This window comes from Olea europaea, chromosome 5, assembly GCF_002742605.1.
Source record: "Olea europaea var. sylvestris chromosome 5, O_europaea_v1, whole genome shotgun sequence".
Classification (NCBI taxonomy): domain Eukaryota; kingdom Viridiplantae; phylum Streptophyta; class Magnoliopsida; order Lamiales; family Oleaceae; genus Olea; species Olea europaea.
In genome coordinates this window covers 16,327,684-16,349,055 of record NC_036241.1, presented here as the reverse complement: position 1 = coordinate 16,349,055, position 21,372 = coordinate 16,327,684, and the positions used below count along the sequence as shown (strand labels likewise).

At 35.8% G+C, this 21,372-nt stretch overlaps 2 protein-coding genes across 7 annotated transcripts; one reads left to right on the top strand and one right to left on the bottom strand.

Moving 5' to 3' along the window:
- The first annotated feature begins 730 nt into the window (after positions 1-730).
- LOC111394846 (protein transport protein SEC31 homolog B) lies at positions 731-13,144 on the top strand. Its single transcript, XM_023020869.1, has 22 exons — positions 731-1,262; positions 2,375-2,447; positions 2,564-2,686; positions 3,651-3,747; positions 3,831-3,867; positions 3,969-4,074; positions 4,168-4,225; positions 6,683-6,780; positions 6,996-7,115; positions 7,656-7,698; positions 8,369-8,478; positions 8,552-8,679; positions 8,778-9,330; positions 9,456-9,548; positions 10,099-10,284; positions 10,371-10,584; positions 10,668-10,786; positions 10,871-11,053; positions 11,180-11,308; positions 11,386-11,668; positions 12,297-12,535; positions 12,637-13,144. Exons 1-22 carry the CDS (start codon positions 943-945, stop codon positions 12,724-12,726), a joined length of 3,402 nt encoding a protein of 1,133 aa, XP_022876637.1. The 5' UTR covers positions 731-942; the 3' UTR covers positions 12,727-13,144.
- LOC111394847 (pheophytinase, chloroplastic-like) lies at positions 12,471-20,822 on the bottom strand. 6 transcript variants are annotated; one of them, XM_023020875.1, is made up of 9 exons: positions 20,298-20,822; positions 18,733-19,062; positions 17,321-18,078; positions 15,719-15,945; positions 14,622-14,813; positions 14,369-14,525; positions 13,656-13,805; positions 12,641-13,447; positions 12,471-12,539 (listed from the first exon to the last, which is right to left on the bottom strand). In XM_023020875.1, the coding sequence occupies exons 2-8, from the start codon at positions 18,743-18,745 to the stop codon at positions 13,415-13,417; spliced, it is 1,530 nt and encodes a 509-aa protein (XP_022876643.1). In that variant the 5' UTR covers positions 18,746-19,062; positions 20,298-20,822; the 3' UTR covers positions 12,471-12,539; positions 12,641-13,414. The 6 variants fall into 6 exon arrangements, with proteins under 6 accessions (XP_022876643.1, XP_022876639.1, XP_022876638.1 ...); XM_023020871.1 differs by having other exon boundaries at positions 13,528-13,805; positions 20,298-20,821; XM_023020870.1 differs by having other exon boundaries at positions 12,641-13,805; positions 20,298-20,821.
- Between the last annotated feature and the right edge of the window lie 550 nt (positions 20,823-21,372).

The following is a 21,372-nucleotide window of genomic DNA, read 5'->3' as shown; positions in this document are numbered from 1 at the left end:
AAAAATTGTGGGGACATTTTTCGCAATAAGTGTCAAACATAGGGACCTTTTTTTGCTATTAACCCTATATAAAAGTAAGTGATGGATAAATAAATAATATTTGTAAATTCTTAATATTATATTATTTCACCTTTTAGATAATTTAACAATCTTTGTGACCAATTGACTTTTAATTATATTAATCCATCGTGTCCAAATTTTGTATTAATGAAATTAACATTGTCTAATATAAAATACTAATTAATTATATATTCATAATTACTACTCGTTATATCTCACACATTACATTTTGTGGAATTACTGTAAACTATTTAAAAATTTACAAAATGAATATTTTAATTAATTCATTTACAGCTTGTTTGGGAGCGATTTTTTGTCCCAAAATATTGATTTTTTGACCGTTATTTTACTATTTCAATCGTCATATTTGACTTATTCTCTCACAGGTGAACCTCATTTTTCTTCTAATGATCAAAAAATCAATTCTCAAAATCACTCCCAAACAGGCTTTTACCCTATTTCTCTTTTGCGTGAGATTTTGATGCAAAGCCAGGCAGCGGTCCGTGAATGAGGACGTGGAAGGGGTATTTCCGTCATTAACCTACACGTGGCACTTCAATTTGACATGTCGTCACCTGATTGGTTTCCTTACAAATAACGACCTGAATTTCCGATAATAGCCCTCATCATACTATCCAACACCTCACACAAGTGAAAAAATCGAAACACATGCAACAGAAAATGAAAAACCGAACGCAAAATAAAAAATAAAACCCCTAAAGAGAGAGAGAACTCACTCGATCTCCCCCCTCTCGATCCAGTTTCATTTCTTCCCTAAACCTAGATCTATACATACAATTCTTCCATCTGTATAAATCTGAACCTCCCTTTCTCTTTCTATATACACCACGTGTTCGTAGAGGATTGAATTTTCAGGGGGTGATGGCGTCGTATATAAAGGGGGTGAACAGATCGGCCTCGGCTGCTTTCGCGCCGGAGGGACCGTACATGGCGGCGGGGACAATGGCCGGGGCGGTAGATCTGCAGTTCAGCTCCTCCGCGAATCTCGACATCTTTGAGCTTGACTTTGTGTCCGACGATCGTCAGCTGATTTTGGCCGGCACTGTCCCCAGCTCCGAGCGCTTCAATCGGATTTCCTGGGGAAAAGGTCCCGCCAACTCTGAGGATTTTCCTCTTGGCCTCGTTGCTGGTGGTTTGGTAGATGGCAACATTGGCCTTTGGAATCCCAATTCCCTGATCTGGTGAATTTTTGTCCCCGGATTCTCAGTCTTTTGTATAATTGGATTTTTGTTCGTTCTGGTATTTCTCTTTTTATTTGACGAGTGTTGGAGGGAGTGAGTTTGAATGTTGATTTTTTTTTTCATTAGCACAAAATTACGAATTCTAGTAATTGCTTACTTGGATCAACATTCTGATGATTTATGCAAATATATTGTTTTTGAATTTGAGTATCCATTACTCATGCATTTGATATTTGATAATTATCGCTTTTCTTTCCTGTTCTGTATCGACAATGTAGGAAATATAGCTTGTAGTGCACTATAATTATTAATCGAATCATATGCAGCTGTTAGTTCACATATTATCTCATATGCATAGTGCATTTGATGATTGCTCCCTAAAATATTACAAAAATGTGAAATTTTTATGTATTGTGATTTTTGAAGGGATCACTGTATATCGACTGAATTGAACTGGAAATTACGCAGCAATTCCTTTTAAGTAGGGGCTCAATGGCATACATCATTTTGAAGGAGAATTATTTATAGAATTTTCAATTTTTGTTCCATGGTCTAACCCTGTTTTTTTCTTATTTTTTCATTTGTGCATCTTTTCTATATTTTGGTTACATTAATTTGAACAAATTAGTTCTTTTCATTTGGTCCATATTTCCTTCCCTTGTTAATTTTTTTATATACTTTGAACACTATATGATTTGGTATTTATTCCAGTACATTTTAATGGCATGCAGAAGCAATTCTTTCTAAGCTGCCTTTGTCAACTTTAGAATTGTCATGTTTTTGTGTATCACAAAGTATTCGCTTACCTCTCTGTTTGCTAGAATGTGCCTGCTAAATTTGTGCACTGTGTTGGTAATGATTAGCACCCTGATATTATTTTTTATTTCTCTGTTCTACATCTCCCAAATTAGAATAGGAGAAAGTTATACTATGATGATCAAATGTACTGAGTCTCTTCAAAATTATTGCTGACATCACAAATTTGGATTTATATTGCACGACTACTGATTACTCTGCAGCTGGTTATAGCTTTTCTTTGATAAGTTTATTCTTGCTTTCATAAGGTCTTAATTCCATTCTTTTTTTTTTTTCTTTTTGTATGATTCTCTTAGTTCTAACACTAAAAAGGGTTCCGAGACAAGTGAAAGTGCTTTGGTTGGCCAACTTTCAAAACATAGAGGGCCTGTAAGTGTTTTTTCATTTTTGTATTGTGCATGCTTCATGCGTTTTCACTGTTTTTATTTATTTCCGATTTGATGGACGTTGGTAGAATGTATGTTTTAAATTACCTCTCACTTCAGGTTCGTGGACTGGAGTTTAATGTTCTTTCTCCAAACCTCCTTGCTTCTGGGGCTGACGAAGGTGAAATATATATATGGGATGTTGCAAAACCATCAGAACCAAGTCATTTTCCTCCTCTAAAGGTATGAAACAATGGACCTATGGAAGTTCTGGTAAAGGTTATAATGTCAATTATTCATAGAACTGTACGCATATGAAGTCTGATGCAGGAAACTTTTTTCCTCTAATCGAAATTTTAAATCGACATATATGCTAAATATATTTGAGAAGTGAACTAATTTTTTTTGGCCAACAGTCATTTCTTCCTACAGATTTCCTTGCCAATCTGTGATCTCCACATCAAACATTTCTATACACAAATGTTAAATTCAATTTCTTCCTGTTCATGTTTACATTGTAATTTGGGAGGGAAGAAATCAAGTAGAGAGTTCACAAAGATATATTGTAAAGTAGTAGTTGTCGCACACACGCATATGGGACTCCATCAATCTATCAATTTTTCCTACTCCATTTTTTTGTTTTTTTTTCCCTTCATATCTTTTGAGGAGTAGGGTGAGGAAATGGTTGTGTTTTTAAGAAGGTCTATATCATTAAAAAATGTTAAAACCCTTGATGATAGGTAGAGAAATTGGTTTATGTTTTAGCTGGTGTTTTATTATATNATGGGAATGAGCATAGTGTAAAACAAGATTCATGGGGTTTTTTCAAGGGGAAATCCTACAATCGGGCTCCCATTTTTAGAAATGCTATCACTGAGCCATGATGCCATTTTGTAGGTGCCCTTATTTTTCTCCACTCGATATTTTTTGCAGTTAATCTGATAAAAGCAGTATATGTAATTTCTACTTGTTATGTAGAAAAGAGTTTTGAAATAAAGGATGTCAAACAGGGGCTGAACATGTTCTATTCATTTAATTTTAAGCATGGAAATGGGCTAATCTTTCAATGACCCGTGGGTGTCAAATAATTAACTTCCATCGATGCTTGAATTTTCTCTCCATGCTTAAGTTTTGCATGTTGCTTCTTTTGTTATTGATTATGCCTGTGACATCTATATGAGGAAACTCACTTGGCTGTTTGTCACAGGGTAATGTATCAGCTACTCAAGGTGAAATTTCATTTTTGTCCTGGAATAGCAAGGTTCAGCATATACTGGCCTCCACTTCATTTAATGGAACAACCGGTAAGGAGACTTTTAGTAATATTTGATATGTTATTCTCTTTGCTGTGTACTTTTATGTTAAAAATAGTTTTCTGTAATTCCAGTTGTGTGGGATCTGAAGAAGCAAAAGCCTGTCATAAGGTAAGTTGCTTTCCATCAAATGTTAGGCATCACTTTTATTGAATGTTTAAATACTGAGCACTATTCACCTCCTTTCTGAACTTGAATTTGCCAATTCGCAGTTTCTCAGATTCTATTAAGAGGAGGTGCTCTGTCTTACAGTGGAATCCTGAGGTTGCTACTCAGCTCATTGTTGCTTCAGATGAAGATAGTTCTCCTTCTCTTAAGGTAATGAGTTTGTGTCGATCTTGGTTCAACGACGTGATATAAATTTGGATCTGCTCAACTCATTACCCTTGTAATTGGTTAATGCGCATGCAGCTCTGGGATATGCGGAATATCATGTCTCCAGTGAAAGAGTTCGTAGGTCACACTAAAGGTATCCTAGTATTTAATAATTCACTTTTAAGTTTCTCAAGCTTATTATGAAGCTTTAATTTTCCAGCTTTGAAGCTATCTCAAATTGGTTACATCTTCTCCTAGTTAATTGGATATTATCTTGTCTCTCTTTTTTGGATTTGCAAATGACATAAATCAAATATTAATAATTAGGGTTGTAATCTCCCTCTTTCATGCACATGTAGAAAAAGCAAAAGCGCGCACTCTCTCCCCCTTTCCCTCCCCCCTCCCCCTCTCACACACACAAATAACACACGACTCATAGATACAAACTTCAAGGTGTGGTGGAGGATCTCTCTATATAATGTGCAGTTTTGCTTTTATGAGCAATGAAGGAAGTGAAACTAAACTAGAGTTATGAAGCTTGAATTGTTGCTGGGTTTCTGTTTCTATCTCACCCTCATCCCTGATTAGCTAAAAAGTCTACATTCCTTACTCATTGATCAAATTGTGATATTCAGAAAATTATTCTTGGATAAAATGAAATTTTGGTCCTAGATCTTTGGTTTCCATTAGTAGTTAAGATCTCCTTGCCTTCCCCTCTTCTAAGGTTCTATTATGGAAAAAATTGGCCCAGTTTGCATTGCCTGTCTTATTCCTTTTCTACCTACCTTGCTGATGTGTTCTATAGTTGTTGGATGTTGCAGAAAGCTGAAGAAAATATTCTTGAGTTGCCTGAAATTGGGATTTATTTGACTGACTAAAATTGCAATGGCCTCCAACAGGCAATGGAAATAGAAAAGGATATGTTTTTTTGAATATTTTCAGACAAATGACGTAAAATAAATAGAACTCATTATCTGACTAATATTTACTCATGATGCCTCGAAAACTTTGAAACTCTCTAAAGGCCTCCTAGTTATATTCTAGGATGAAAATATCTAGACTAGTTTGCAGTTTTTGTAACAGGAAACTTATGTAAGTTCCCTAGGTTATGCTATTATTCAGTTGTATATATTTTCTCACTCGTCAATGCTCATAGAACAGAAACATATTTGTCTGGTCAACTTATAATTCAGTTGAGACACATCTACTACAAGCAGATTTTTTGTGGTTCTAAATCAAGAAAAAACAATTGTAAGTATAGACCTTCAAGAATTACAAATCAGGGAAAAACACTTTTAATTATAGATCTTCAAGAATTACAAGTCAATATGTGCTTTTTGGATAGATGGGAATTGGCCGAACATTTGAAGATGTAGTCTAGTTTTCAAAAACTTGATGCTGAATACTCTAAGCACCATAAACATTTGTTGAGTTCTGTTGTGCATATGACTCATATAGAGTGGAATACAAGTCCTGAATCAAATAGGCCCATGCTAGGGTTAGTATAAATAATTTGTTGTAACCCTATTTTTCACTACTGAATAAAATTATCTTCGCTTCGCTCTCGTGGACGTAGGCAGACTGCCGAACCACGTAAATTCTTGTGTTGATTTTTCTTTTTTATCTCTTTATTATTGTACATAAAATCCAACAAGTTCATTTATCCCATGAAATGGGCGAATGATGAGGAGGATTCATTTTATTTCTATTGTGGATTTAATTTATATAGAGAGAAAAAAATCATCCTATAGTGATTGGAAAGAATAAATATAGAACATTACAGATATGTTCGTTGTTGTTTTATTTTTATTTTTATTTTTATTTTTTTGGGTTAAGATTGAATATACAACAATATGATTGATGTACTTAGAAGGATTTCAAGTAGAGGAACAAATTTTAAGGCCCCAAAGACAATAATAAGAATGATATGATATGTTTGTTCTTTATATTCATTTTCACAATGCTCTTTCACGACCTAACTGGTTCTGTTTTGGTTACCTCTTATCTCCTTAAATTTTTGGGATGTTTAAGATTTTCATTTAGAAGTTATTCTCATCAGTTTATTAGTTCAGTTTGGAGCCTGTAGGTGCATTTTTTTTATGGCAAGGCTTAAGCCTCAGCTTAATGTGGCTTACACCTCAAGGCTAAGCTTTTGGGTGATTGATATTTGATCATGTTTGTCTTGCCTTTCCAAGCTTTTCCTTTACTAGCCTCAGGCCCTTAGCCTTTTATGCTATATTTTATAGCCTAGAACATTTTATGAGTTTTTTTCTTTTTGTTATCAGCCTTTACACAGAAGGGGAGGGGGAAGGGGAAGGCATCATCGCAATTGTAGGAATAATGACAATTAATGAGAGAAACTGAGCAATGAGAATGATGATAGGGGAACCAAATATCTTGACGATTCTCTTATTTTGTGATTACCAATTTGAAAACTTATTATTGCTACTTTATTGATCTATTTTATGTTTCCTTAAAATTATTATATTGGTTTTTTGAGGTTTATGCCTTGAGGCTGTACCCGGAGGTAAAACACTTTTGTATGCGTTTAAGCCTTTTTAATCATTATGGGGTTCATTTCAATTTTGTATTTTTGTATCACTTGCATCAGGTGTAATTGCTATGTCATGGTGCCCCATTGACAGCTCCTATTTGCTTACTTGTGCCAAGGATAGTCGGACCATTTGCTGGGACACTGTATCTGGAGAGGTAAGTGAGTTTGATTGCTATCTCTTTGTTGAATTACGCGTGTTCTTCTTTTATATGAAATGTCCTTTTGTTTATTCCCGTTGTTTATCTTAACCCTCTCCATTTTCTATTTTACTTGATATGCTTGGTGGAAGAGATGGAATGGGGTTGTCAGAGAATTTTGGTTTCAGCATTGTGCAATAGGTAACAATAGTTTGATGTAAAACTTTGTGCAGATTGTGGCTGAATTGCCTGCTGGAACCAACTGGAATTTTGATGTACACTGGTACCCTAAGATTCCAGGGGTCGTATCAGCATCGTCGTTTGATGGAAAAATTGGCATTTATAATATTGAGGTTAGTTTGATTGTTAATGGACTTGTCTCAATGTGCCTTTTTAATTTCTGATGGGAAGTGTTGTAGTGAGTGATACTGTAAATGGCTGAAACATGGTAGCTCATTTCTTCATTGATCCTCTATTTCCATTTTGATTTTCTGTAGCTTTAACATTTAGCAGTTGTGGATGGAAACTTAAATTCACCATACAACTATAGGATAAATGCCTTTACGATGTACAGTAATATTTAATCTGCCTCTTGCATTAATTTATGCTTGGAAAGAAAAATGTTTCATAATGGCCATAAGAGGTGAGAAAAATCTCTGTAGTTAACTGCACAATATATTGGAGGTGTTCATGCTATTACAAGATGGAAGACATCATGGCATAACAGTGAAGTGATAATTTATTTAGCTACTTTGTGGATGATTCTATTTCTGAGATAAATGTTGTGTAGACTGGTTATGATGTTAAGGCATGGTATGGTAATTTCATTTCTTCTGCACTTCAACCTCAAGATTCACTTCATAAATTTTTATTTTCTTATATTTCATTTGCAGGGTTGCGATCGATATGGTGTTGGAGAGAATGATTTTGGGGCAGGTATTACATCTCGTACATGATAGAATGTTATGCTGTTCTAATTTCTGTTTGGAAAGAACGGAACTTAATCTTTGTTCTGGCACAGATGTCAATGGTATAAAAAATAGATTGATTAGTTGGTTTCGTCTGTTTATGACGTGTGGAAGTCTGTATGCCTTAGCATTTCCTGCCCCAAAGACAGCATTTTGGAACTTGTGTTTCTGTTGATGAGCACAAGACATGGTTGTATTTCAAATTTTGGGAATAGACTGCTCATAGTTATTTTCTATCCTTACAATGTCATTCCTTTTACCTGATCTTCTATTAACCACTTCGTATGTTCTGCAGGTGAAAGATTTACGTTCTTTCACCTTCGAAGTCAAGCAGAGTTCATCATAATATTCAAAAGAATGTTTTCAATTTGGAAAAATCTAATAAGCTAGAGATAGACTGGTCTAGGTGCAGGTGTTGAAAGGTGCCTAGTTGGCCACCAAGCTATTTTGTGGGCAAACTTCCTTTTAGAAAAAAATTATAGCTTTGTCTCTGTTTTATCTACTACCGACCTTTGTTTTATTTTATATTTCTCCACCTTTCATCTGATTGGATATTGCATCACGTGGTGTTAGTTGCTCTTTGCACTTCTGTTAGTTTAGATGGTGGATTGTTCTCATACATGTTATATTCCTTGTAGCACCTTTGAGGGCACCAAAATGGTACAAGCGTAAAGCAGGAGTCTCATTTGGTTTTGGAGGAAAGCTTGTTGCATTTCACTCAGCTGACTCGTCAACTGGATCGTCAGAGGTATTTCCAATGGGACTTGTTTTAATTTTCCTTAGCATCCAATCACATTTTCCTGATTCTTTCATTTTTCTAGGTCTATGTGCACAACTTAGCTACAGAACATGGTTTGGCAAGTCGATCTTCTGAATTTGAGGCTGCAATACAGAACGGGGAGAGATCATCACTTATGCATTTGTGTGAAAAGAAATCTCAAGAGTCTGAGTATGCCTTATATAAATTGGAACTATGATATTACATTTGAGATAGGTTTGCCATATCCTTTTGCTTCCAATTTTCTCTCTAACCCATTTTATGCTCAGATCTGAGGCCGAGAGAGAGACATGGGGCTTCATGAAAGTTATGTTTACTGATGATGGAACCGCGAGGTCAAAGCTGCTTTCCCATCTTGGTTTCAATGTGCCTGCTGAACAAGATGATAATGAATTGAATGACATCCCTGAGAAAATAAATGATCTTGCTCTAGATGAAAATTTAACAAATAAAGGACTATCCGGGAACAAAGAACCAACTATATTTGCTGACAATGGTGAAGATTTCTTTAACAATCTTCCCAGCCCCAGGGCAGATACACCTTTGTCAACTTCTGGAAATGAATTCATCACCAGCGGCTCTGTTTCTGGTGTCAAAGAATCCAAACAAGAATCGGATGGACAAGAAGAGAGTTCTGAGCCTTCATTTGATGATGCTGTTCAACATGCTTTGGTTGTTGGGGACTATAAGGGGGCAGTTGCACAATGCATTACTGCAAATAGAATGGCGGATGCTTTAGTTATTGCACATGTTGGTGGTGTTCCCTTGTGGGAGCGCACACGTGATCAATACCTCAAGACAAGTCGTTCTACCTATCTGAAGGTGGTCAAAGTTTATTGTTGGATTGGAAATATAAGAACCTTTCTCCATTCCCTTCATGAAATCTGTGTTGATGTAGTGGTGTTATATTTATCATCAAGGGTTGATCAGATATTTTTATATTTCAGGTTGTTTCTGCAATGGTCAACAATGATCTGATGAGCTTAGTAAACACTAGGCCTCTGAAATCATGGAAGGAAACACTTGCTCTCCTCTGCACGGTGAGTCAAAAAATAAAGAAACAAGTTGCTTATTGTGGTTATTCATTTCCCAATTTAGACTGAAGAATAAGCTTGTCATGTTCTTAAGATTAGAATGCTGCTATTGTTGTTATTTTGCTTTGCTGAAGTCTTTGGTTCTCTTCAATCCACCTGCATTTGCTATTGACAAACAGATTCTTTTGGTTTTCAATTATTTTCTACATTTTACTTCCATCTTGTTTGCTCAATCTTTTGCATGAAATACTTAAATTCTTAGTCACCAGGATAGAACGATTAGATTGATTTTATAATGCAAGTATAGTTGTCTATTATGCAGGCATTATACATGTACATGTTATATATTATGCATGCTTTATATAGAAATATGCATACAAGAATTATATAAAACCCCCTATATTTGACTGTGTAAAGGCAGTGGTGCCTGTGCGTTAATAAAAAAGTTCAAATGCAAAACAGACAATCTTCAGTGTTCGTTTACAGTGTTGTGCGACTTTGTTGACTGTATTTCCTTTCCTCCTCGTTGAGGTTTTTAATCGTTGATGTCATACAGTTTGCCCAGCAAGAAGAATGGACTCTGTTATGTGATACACTTGCTTCTAGACTCATGGGTGCTGGTAATACACTTGCTGCTACGCTTTGTTATATATGTGCTGGAAATATTGACAGAACAGTGGAAATATGGTCAAAGAGTCTGTCAGCTGAACATGATGGGAAATCATATGTGGACCTTCTTCAGGCATGTTTTCTTTTAAGGGTTTATTAGATACCAGATTATGTTGAAGGAAATTTGATTTTTATTTTTATTTTTATTCTTTTTTGAAGGATTTAATGGAAAAGACTATTGTCTTTGCTTTGGCAACTGGGCAAAAGAGATTCAGTGCTTCTTTGTGCAAACTAGTTGAGAAATATGCTGAAATATTAGCAAGTCAAGGGCTTTTAACTACAGCAATGGAGTACTTGAAGCTTTTAGGGACTGAAGAATTGTCTCCTGAAGTTGCGATCTTGCGAGATCGTATTTCTCTTTCCACTGAATCCGGTTTTTCCCCACCTTCTGAGAGCTCGTTTTATGTTGCCTTCAACATTTGGATCCAAACAATGATAATTTAAATTATTTTGCAGAAAAAGAGGTTGAGAAGCCTGTGGCTTACGAGAACTCTCAGTCACTAACAGGGCTTGCATATAATACTGTTGATCAATTGAGTTATGGCGTTGCTGATACCTCTCAACATTATTATCAGGTAAATATTCCTGTTCTGCAAAATATTTTGGTCATGCAACTTTTGAAGAATCTGTGATTTATTTATATTCTTATCATCTCTCAGGAAACAGCACCATCTCCAATGCTGCCAAGTGTTCCCAACAGTCCCTATGGTGAAAATTATCAGCAATCATTTGCTCCTTCAATGGGAAGGGGATACAGTGCTCCTTCCCCATACCAACCTTCTCCACAGAATATACCACAGCCCAACATATTTGTTCCATCCCAGATGCCTCAAGTTCCCACAGTAATTGCCCAAGTGGTTTAATTTTTATTTTCGACATTGAGTTACAGATGATAAGTCAGAGTAGTGTGGCTACCTTAGAATCAGATAGTAATTAAATTAAGATTTCAATTTTCAAAACTTTTGCAGGGAAACTTTCCTCCACCACCTGCTGCTACTCAGCCTGCTTTGAAACCCTTTGTTCCTACAAACCCCCCTCAATTAAGAAATGTTGAGCAATATCAGCAGCCAACGACGTTGGGTTCACAATTATATCCTGTATGTTACCCTTTTTCTGTTAATCATCTTCTCATACATGATATCATGTCTAATTTTATGGTCTCTCTTTCATCTAGGGAGGTGTTAATCCTAGTTATCAAGCTGGAACACCTGGTGTGGCTGCATATGGTGCTAACACATCTCAGGCTGTCCTAACTCCAGGACAAAAGATGCACCAGATTGCGGCTGCTCCTCCCTCATCTAGAGGATTCATGCCCGTTACTAATTCAGGGGTTGAAAGACCTGCAATGAATCCAGTACAACCACCTAGTCCTACTCAGTCTGTTCCAGTACATCATCCTGTAGCTCCTGCTGCACCCCCACCAACAGTTCAAACTGTTGATACTTCGAATGTACCTGGTAAACTTCTGCTTTTGTTTCATCTGTTTTGTATTCAGAAAATAATTTTTAAAGGAGCTGGTAGCTCTGTATTTTGGTTTATCTGCTTTTGATCTGACAAAATACTTCTATGCAAGGTCATCTCTTTCGAAAGGCCAAAGAAAATAATAATTAACAAATTAAATGACAAAGCACTTACAGTGATTTTTGTTCACATTACCCTGCATTATTACATGAGTTGTTATAGACCTTAAATCTGAATTTAATCGAACATTTGTCCAACTTTCGGTACATTGAATATCTAATATATCTAGGGATAAACACACTCAGGATGATTTGAAGTTAGCGTATTTTTTTTTCATGAACTTCTCCTTATTAAATTAATAATTAATAGATTGGTATTTTTAATTTTGTGATACATACTAATTACTATTACGTTATTGAGGGTTGAAGTAGTTCGATTTCTCTACAAATCCCATAGTCTTAGACTAGATATATTACCGTAGTACTATTTGTTACCTAACATTTAATTGTTCCTGCAATTTTAATGTTCTTACAGAACTGAAAAGAAATAAATTAAAATTGAGGAATTTCAGTGAATCTTTTTGGCTACCTAACATAGTAGCTTCTTTGCTGTTGTATGTTACAGCACAGCAGAAGCCTGTTATTGCAACTTTAACAAGACTTTTCAACGAGACATCCGAAGCATTGGGAGGTTCACGAGCTAATCCAGCAAAGAAGCGGGAAATTGAGGACAACTCGAAGAAGTTAGGTGCCTTGTTTGCGAAGCTCAATAGTGGAGACATTTCTAAAAATGCTGCCGAAAGGCTTGTACAACTCTGTCAAGCATTGGACAACGGCGATTTTAGCACTGCCCTTCAGATCCAGGCACCTGCAAAACCTTCGAGAAGTTTTTCTTACTTTTTCATTTCTTTTCACTTCCCCTTGCGTAATCCTTGTTAACTTGTGTCATGTTAATTGTTGTATAGGTACTTCTCACTACTAGCGATTGGGATGAATGCAACTTCTGGCTGGCAACTCTCAAACGAATGATCAAGACAAGGCAGAACTCGAGATAAATTCGTAGCCCTGCTCCGCTGCAAACGTTTAGATTCTGATTTGTCAATCCTTTTAGTTGTGGAATTATGTCAACAAATTGACCCTGAGTACACAAGAAATGACATCTTGAGATACCATGCTGGGTATTTGTTTCATTTTTATGCTAGTTCTTTGGCCCCCCATGATCTCTTTTGGCTTTGAAGTCGTGGATTTTCAAGAGCAGTTGAAGACAAGATCCAAGGACATCAATAGACGCTGCTGATTGTTTTTCACATAATATATGTAGGCCTGAAATATAGATATGTTCTGATAGACTATGTTCGGTTGTAGCTTTTTCCAGAGTGAATTTTACATGTGTTGAATTGTACGGCCGACCAAAACATAGATTATCCTTTTGTCATTGATTAAACAATAAATTTTTTATTGGGTTTCTTGATATGATGGTTCAACATTATGATAAAACTGTTCATTGTATATTGGCATGTTTACTAAGGCAGCGATGAAGTTTTCTCGCACTCAAAGCTCTTAGGCAGAGGCAGCCATGGCTTTCTTTACAAAGGTGTTCGTTTTGGTGAGGCCATCAAGTTGGTCACAACTTATTTGCTGAAAATGAAGACATTTTATCAAAGCTCCAGATCCCCAGTTAAGTCAATCTTGTTGGATTCCCCAAGATTCCTATGACTTGTCGAGTTCATGAGCAAGGGTCTATTAAGGATACAAGAATGAACTGAGCGAAACGAGCTGCACACAAAGATTACGAATTGCTTCAGAATAGGGGACAATCTATTTAGGATACAAGAATGAGTAACAGCAGAATTTACATAATCTTCTGAGTCATGGAAGAAGGGGGCTCTCTTTATTGAGAATCGGTTCCACAGTTTTCAAATCCAGATTTGAAACGAGAGATCAGCCGATTCCAGATAGAGAAACTGGGCATGAGGAATTTTACCCGAGTCGATTTTCTGGACCCTTCTCTAATAAATTCCAAGTCCCAGGCAAAATCATAACGAACACTCTGTGGGGTATCAAGAAGAGGCAATGCAATACTCCCCTGTGACTCCAGGTATTGTATCCACCCTCGTAGTAAAAAATTCACAACCTGTTCACATAAACAAGAGTCAGACGAAAAGAACACCGGAATACAACTGCATGGAGTAGAACTAGATTTGGCGATACCAAGGATAAGGCCACCATAAACCTTGTGGCCGATAACTGGAAAAGCCATGAGCATACAAGAATCGAGTTTTTGTATGAGTGCAAATCTCCCACTTTCTTGTGCAGAGACAAGAATGCATTTTGATAGTATGTGGAACATCTTTCATTTTGAAAGTACAGAGCCAGACGTGAGAAAATAGTATATTTGCTGTTATTGTTTCCTAGTTCAATTATCTATTTGTGCATTGAAATCTTGTTAATTTTATCAATCAACTCATCCAACGACAAAGTATGCCTTCACATGTCAAATAACAGCTTTCAAGATCTTCCACTTGGAATATATGACTTGAATGGAAGGCTCAAACACCAGCAGAAAACCAAAATTTAGACTGGAGCAGGGCAGTGTAAAGACCAATTCCAGACCAAAAAATTCTTTATTTTCTAATTACGCAGACAGAATCTGCAGTTAATAACATAATTCTAATTCATTGGTGTCAAGTTGCATACCTCCGGAACTTCATCATGAGGGCAGTGACCAGCAGGGCTAATCTCATAATATGGTGCTTCTGGCACTTGCCGTTTCACCTGTAAGCCCCAGATTGGCTTCACCCAAGGATCTTCCTTCCCGTACAACAGACAAATAGGTAAATTGTTCATTCGACACCTGTAATGGAAAGCAAGCTGCAAATCCTTAATTTGAGAAAGAATACATGGATTTCAAATAAATTTGTGTTGCAATTTGATCTCTTGCTGTCCATACCTAGACAAAGCCTCATTGAAGGATAATTGACCCTGAGGAGCAAACAGAATCGAGGCAAACGAGGCAGCAGCTGCAGGATGCTGTGTTGTCTCGATTATACGAGAAAATACCTTATCAACCTTAGTCGCATGATCTACATAGACTTGGTCAAGTATTTGCTCAATACTTCTAGGATTACTAATTTTCTGCCATCTAGAATGAAATAACAGGACCAAAATAAGCAAGTTTGCAACATAATTGGCAAGCCAAGCCAATGGGTTTTGAGAGGTAAGTCCATAATGATGTTTGAAGAACATTAGGAGGAAAAGAGAAAAACCGAACCTCAACAGTACCTCAACATTCCATAAGTCAATTTTCATTTGACAAATAAATTTTCAACTTCAGTTTCCAAAACTCTTTTTTAGAAGGATGTCTAGTCATCAGCAAATAGAAACATATCCAGAATTAAAAAATGGAAGTCACATATAGCTGATGTTAATAAACAAAGTTTTCACAATTAATAAGATACTGAAGTCATAATATACCTTTAATAATTTAATGAATATTAAAATACTTGATCTAAAAGTTTATGTATCAAGGCTAGAGGTTCCATCTAACAAGGTCAACATTGTTAAGAGAAATAGCCAAACCTTATAAGTTATTTATTTATTTCATCTATCTTCGATGAGATTTTTATCCTTGCCATGCCCTGTAAGATTGTGGTTCATTTGAGAACACAAATTATAAAATTCATGTACTCATTCGAGTCTTGGATTAAATTTCTTGTTTGAGCTTAATGGACTATGATACTATCTTGGACTACTTGATCTAATATTAGAGCAATGAAAAGTTCTAGGTTCAAGTCTTTTCATCATCCATTTATTAAAAGTTGTAAGGTTTTAATTTGAAAATATGAATTCTGCCTACACGTGAGGGAACATGTTGAAGATGAGATTTAAATGATATACAATTGACACTCTCTAACCGTTTAAGTTTGTAGATCAAGTGGTTCAACAATAATAGAGATACGATGAGTCATTTTTCAAAGATGTCGATTCAAGGGGACTTTAAATTCTAAAAGAAGAAATCAAAATACTCAATGCGTGGTCAGAACTTACAGAATTTCTGTTAGCTTTCTGACTATTGAAGGAAGAGGAAATGTCCCAGCCCATGGAAATAGTCTTGATAATCTTGGATATCTGACAGGATTTGGGAAGAATCCCCAAAAGGGAGTTGCATTGAGCAAGGTTACACCTTTCACCAACTGAGGGTAGCATGCTGCAAAATAGATTGCAACAAACCCTCCAAGCGAATTTCCCACAAGATAGACTGGTTCTTTTATAACCTGCACCATAAGCATATTATACTTTGTTAATTTCTGTACCGTTTGTTCAATAATTATATTCTTTCAAGATATATATTTTCTGTGAAAAAAATATAATATAAAATCTTCGACACTGAGAAGGCAACAATAATCTGGTTCCTTTAACCCAAAGCCGCATTGCCTTATAAGCATGGTAAAAGGATCACAGTTTCTGTTCATAGCTGGATAAGTCCCAAGCATGCAAGATAGAATAATGAAAATAAGTATTGCAATAAACTGGTATTGACAAATAAGACCATAACACAATGAAAACTCTTACAGTTCTGAAACAACAATATAGGTGTTACTTCCGAGCGAAACTAGAAGTATTTTAAAGTTAACATCTACAAAGTGATCAGTTGAACAGTGAAAATAGCCAATTGAGATGAAATTGAAACATGAAATATGACTCGATTCATTTATTCGTAAAAGGATCACAGTTTCTGTTCATAGCTCGATAAGTCCCAAGCATGCAGGAGAGAATAATGAAAATAAGTATTGCAATAAACTGGTATTGACAAATAAGGCCATAACACAATGAAAACTCTTACAGTTCTAAAACAACAATATAGGTGTTACTTCCGAGCGAAGCTAGAAGTATTTTAAAGTTAACATCTACAAAGCGATCAGTTGAACAGTGAAAATAGCCAATTGAGATGAAATTGAAACATGAAATATGACTCGATTCATTTATTCGTAAAAGGATCACAGTTTCTGTTCATAGCTGGATAAGTCCCAAGCATGCAAGATAGAATAATGAAAATAAGTATTGCAATAAACTGGTATTGACAAATAAGAGAAAAAAAACGGAAAATGCAAATCACACTAATAATTTCTATTCAACTGACCACACCCTGACACAAAGATTCGACCTCTAACAATTCACTATGTTAAAGTAGGAATATAAAAGGATCACATCAAAGCAAGTTTTGGAATGAATATTTGCAGATGATCCTCTTAATAGATTTACCTTTTTCTTTTATTACAAAAATAAAATTACAAACGGTCAGAGTTATTCAGAGTAGTGCGACCATTGATATCTCAAAAATTGCACGAGAACCCCCAACTGTTTAAAGTTATCAGTTCCAAAGCTGGGTAAATTAATAAATTCACCATTATATATGATAAAAGATATGGAAGTCAACTAAGACGATACCATAACCACGCAACAGTATCACGGAAACATGAACATGAAGCTAGATTTTATTAACAAATGTGAGAAACCCATTCAAAGTAAAAACGAAAACACAATATGCATACTAAAGAAGATCACAAGACAACTCTACAAGTTGTCCTCATGTATTCAGAGCACCCAAATATCATAACAAAGAAATTCAATCATAAAAAATCATGCTACCTCTTCTATGAAGTAGCTCACTTGGTCCCTCCACAAGTCGACAGAATAAACAAGTTCCTCTGCCCAAGTTTCAGTTTCATCTCCAAAACCCCAGATGATATCCTGTCTATCTGATTCAAGTTTATCTCCACCATTGGATCCAAAAGTTGGATCTTCACATGGCAATGACATGCCCTGACCAAGAAAATCAATAGCCCAGGCTCTGAAATCACGACCAAGATCCTTTAGCTGCTTTTCATAATGAAAGGAGCCGACGCCAAACCCAGGAAGGAAGAGCAAAGGTGGGGAATCAACATTTTCTGAACCTGATTTTTCATAATGGACAGTCAGTTTGGGCTTCCATTCTGAGGAAGAGCTGCTAATAGGAGCTACATAATCACCGTTGGATTCATCTGGCAAACTAGGAATCAAGACCATAGAAACTGATTTGCCTCTACCAGTCACATTGTTCACACCTTCTTCCCCATCAAGTACAAAAGAGCTATAAGTTTCACCTGAGACTCGTGAATTGATATGTTCATCTCTCTTAAGAACAACCACAGTTCTAGAAGGTTGAGAATTGTTAAGTTTCCTAAAGCTATAATGATGTGGATGAGAATATTGCAAACACTTGCTATCAGATTTAATTGGAACACTAAAGAACCTTGTTTCTCGTGGAAGCTTGAGTTGATGCAAGCTTGGGCTTTTCTTGACCACTTTTCTTCTAATATTTACAATATAACAGCAGCTGCCAGCATCACAAGAAAGAATTTCCATCCCTGAAATTAGCAACAAGAATGAATTATCTAGCAACAATTATCTATATCCCATTTCACAAAGACTTAAAAAGTTCTAAAGAAACTGACTCAACCTTAATGTGAGAAACTAGCTCCCGGTACTTCATTATTCAGAAACTGAAATTTGCTGAATGAAAGGGCAACTCACTTCTTCATTTTCTTTTCCATTTTATCCTGTTTATTTTCAAAAATAATTAATCTAATGAATTCTTTAATATCCCCAATTTCATTTTCTTAATTTTTCAGTATTCAAGAGCAGTCAATTTACGAGTTCTATACAATAATTATCAAAAAGATATAAGCCTAAATCACCACAATTCCTAAACACCACTTGCTCCAACCATTTTACTTGAACTTTTCAATTTATGCAGGTTTACATATGAATAAACAACTTATGAGCTAACTAAATAATTACTTCACCATTGATTTTGATATTTCCGTTTTAATAAGGCAAACCTGCTGCTACTTTAACCAAGTCGACCGTAGCCCTCAACCTTCCATAATCAAACAACTTCTTGTTACTGTAGGATTGCATGGTAATAATACGTGCATAAATACATACTTATATTCACATAATAAATCATGGATAAGATATACAACAATATGTGCAAGACTTATGAAAGAAAGCTAATGTACATAATTTTTGCATTCCAAGGTTATTTGCTCTGACCACCTAGAGGGACAGTTGTCTGATCAACCAGCATACTCCCAACACAACCTTGCCAACTGACCATGTGGCTAGTTGGCCATTTAACCTAACCCTCATAGCTCAAATTTTTGGATGGAGTGACCATCCCCAACTCCACCCGACCTGCTTGATGCGGAGCTCCTACCTACTTGTTAAGTTGATGACTGGCTAATCTTCCCCGGCTTCACCAATCACGCTGGATGAAGAGCTCCCTCTTACTGTGGCAAATATCAGGATGAACAGCTCTACTGGACTTCTGATGTGGAATTTTCTCCTACCTGCCCAAAAGATAATGAGCTGTCCATACATAGATCCACAAAAACCATTGATATCCTCCTACCCTTCCAGCCGATAATGGACTGATCGTCCAAAACCATTCACTGAAAGACAGGCTGACCATCCAAAGATCCACCTCGCCTGTTAGGTGAGGAGATCCCACTTCTTGTCTAGCTGATGATAGGTTGACATCCATAATGTCAAAATAAGCAAAGCATACAAAGTTCCCACCAAAATTGCTTAACCAGAAGCTATGTCCAACCAACCCGACCGATGATGGACTGACTATTTATAGCTCCACTAGAAGTGATCCCTCTTTCCGTCCAATGGATAATATCCTCATCAGCCATAAATCATTGCAGAATAACCCAGAACTCAAATGTCTAGTCTACTCCTTCCCAACCCATACTGAAATAACAAGACAACTTCCTTAACGAGACTTAATAATGAAGTTAGTAACTAAGCCACACCGCAGAGTGGAGTGTGACCTCTAAAGAAATCTCAACAAAGTGGAGCGCTGGAGAAATGAGGATGATCGACCATCAACCATGTGTCAGAGTTAGACCATGTCCTACCAAGGACGAATTAAGCTGTATAGAAAGGGGAAAAATTCCCTAACAACACATGTTATTCAACACACAGTCTTGTTCAAATTTGGACAGGATATCTTATGGTAGTATTGGCAGAGTGATCAGTTGAAGAAGAGCTCCCAAGATCCTAGTCTTTCGGCTAAAATTTGAAGTATCTCACCCACTAACCAGTGATCCTTACTAAGATTAACAAAACTTGGGTACTTAGAAAACCCAAGAACCCAAATCAGATATATGGAATTGTGTGGACCAGATTTGTAAAAAAAAAAAAAAAAAAAATTGATTACTCCAAGAATTTTATAAACAGATACCTAGATACAAGTTTTTCAGCTAAAATTTCGAAGTATCTCACCCACTAACCAATAATCCTTACTAAAATTAACAAAATTTATCAAACCCAAGACCTCAGATAAAAATATGGAATTGTGCGGACCAGGTTTATAAAAAGAATAAATTGACTACTCCAAGAAATTAACAAACAGATAAGAAAGGTCCACAATAAGGTTAATCTTTTTTTTTCTTGGGAGTCAGGTAGCTTTAATAATTAATCATTAACAACATATTCAATTTGAACATTTATATACTACATATTTCATATACATACATATATAGTTCTTGAGAGTGTGTTGACGGGAAATATATATTACCTTTAATTAGCAGGGCAAGACGTCATTGACCTCCGAGACTTGGGGAGAGTGGCTACAGCTATTGAATAACAAAGGGACGCTCTTTTTTCTTTGCTTTGGTAGAAAAAAGAATAGATATTCTACAGAACTCCAGAGAGAGAGCGAGAGAGAGAGTATATCTTGGATTGCTGAAAAATACGGTGAAGCTGTTTGTTTTCTAAAACACACAGAACAATTTAACTGCAATAACTGTAACTGTTGGTATCAAGCCAGAATTTGGTGCCCTTTATCCACCAATTCTTTAATGTGGCCACATAATTATTTTTTAGTTATATCAATTCCTCATTGTGCAATGAATTATTTCTAGCTCGATAATACTTTCAGTGTTAAATTTGATGTTGAATGTACAGATTAAAAGCATATTTTGAAAGTAATTATAAACTATTTAAATTATAAATAGATGAAAATAGATAATGAATAAGTAAGTAGTATTACTATATTTAATTGATAAACATGAACCAAATATAGGCTAAGTCCCAGTTCGGTAACACCATTATTTCAAAATTCTATTTTTCATACTCATTTTCAATCACACATTCTCATAATAAAATATTTTTCATGTAAACCTTAAACTTTTTTCTACTTTTAACCACACATTGATAAAAAAGTTGCTATTCAAAAATTCTTTCTTTTTAAAAAAATTATGTTTAACAAGGGCTAAAACTACTCAAACCAATTATTACATGAATTAAACCAAAAATAGCAGCATCGCTATTCATAGCAGTAAGCAACTTGCGATTATGTAAACAATAATAAAGATTTCAATAAATCATTGCTCGATCGAGCATTATTGTCATTTGAGAGAGTTAGATAAGACTAAGTATTTCTAAATACAAACACCTCACATGTTTTACTGCCTTAATCTTGAATTGTCTTATCCAATCTAACATACCAAATATGACACAGAGTATTTACATTTACAAGTATACCAACAATTGGCTTCTCAGAATCAAGGGGAAGAGAACGAACATAAGAACGTGTCTTTGCTAACAATGCTTAAGATTTATAGCTTTTTGTGGGCAAGAAGCTATAAGCC

Excerpts from the sequence above, each read along its gene's own strand:
- LOC111394846 (XM_023020869.1), top strand. The coding sequence starts at position 943 with ATGGCGTCGTATATAAAGGGGGTGAACAGATCGGCCTCGGCTGCTTTC. Across the intron at positions 3,868-3,968 it reads AAGCAAAAGCCTGTCATAAG|TTTCTCAGATTCTATTAAGA; the intron begins GTAAGTTGCTTT and ends GCCAATTCGCAG. Across the intron at positions 10,285-10,370 it reads CATATGTGGACCTTCTTCAG|GATTTAATGGAAAAGACTAT; the intron begins GCATGTTTTCTT and ends TCTTTTTTGAAG.
- LOC111394847 (XM_023020870.1), bottom strand. Across the intron at positions 15,946-17,320 it reads TGAGCTACTTCATAGAAGAG|GTTATAAAAGAACCAGTCTA; the intron begins GTAGCATGATTT and ends CTTATGGTGCAG. Across the intron at positions 14,526-14,621 it reads TTCAATGAGGCTTTGTCTAG|GTGTCGAATGAACAATTTAC; the intron begins GTATGGACAGCA and ends TTTCCATTACAG.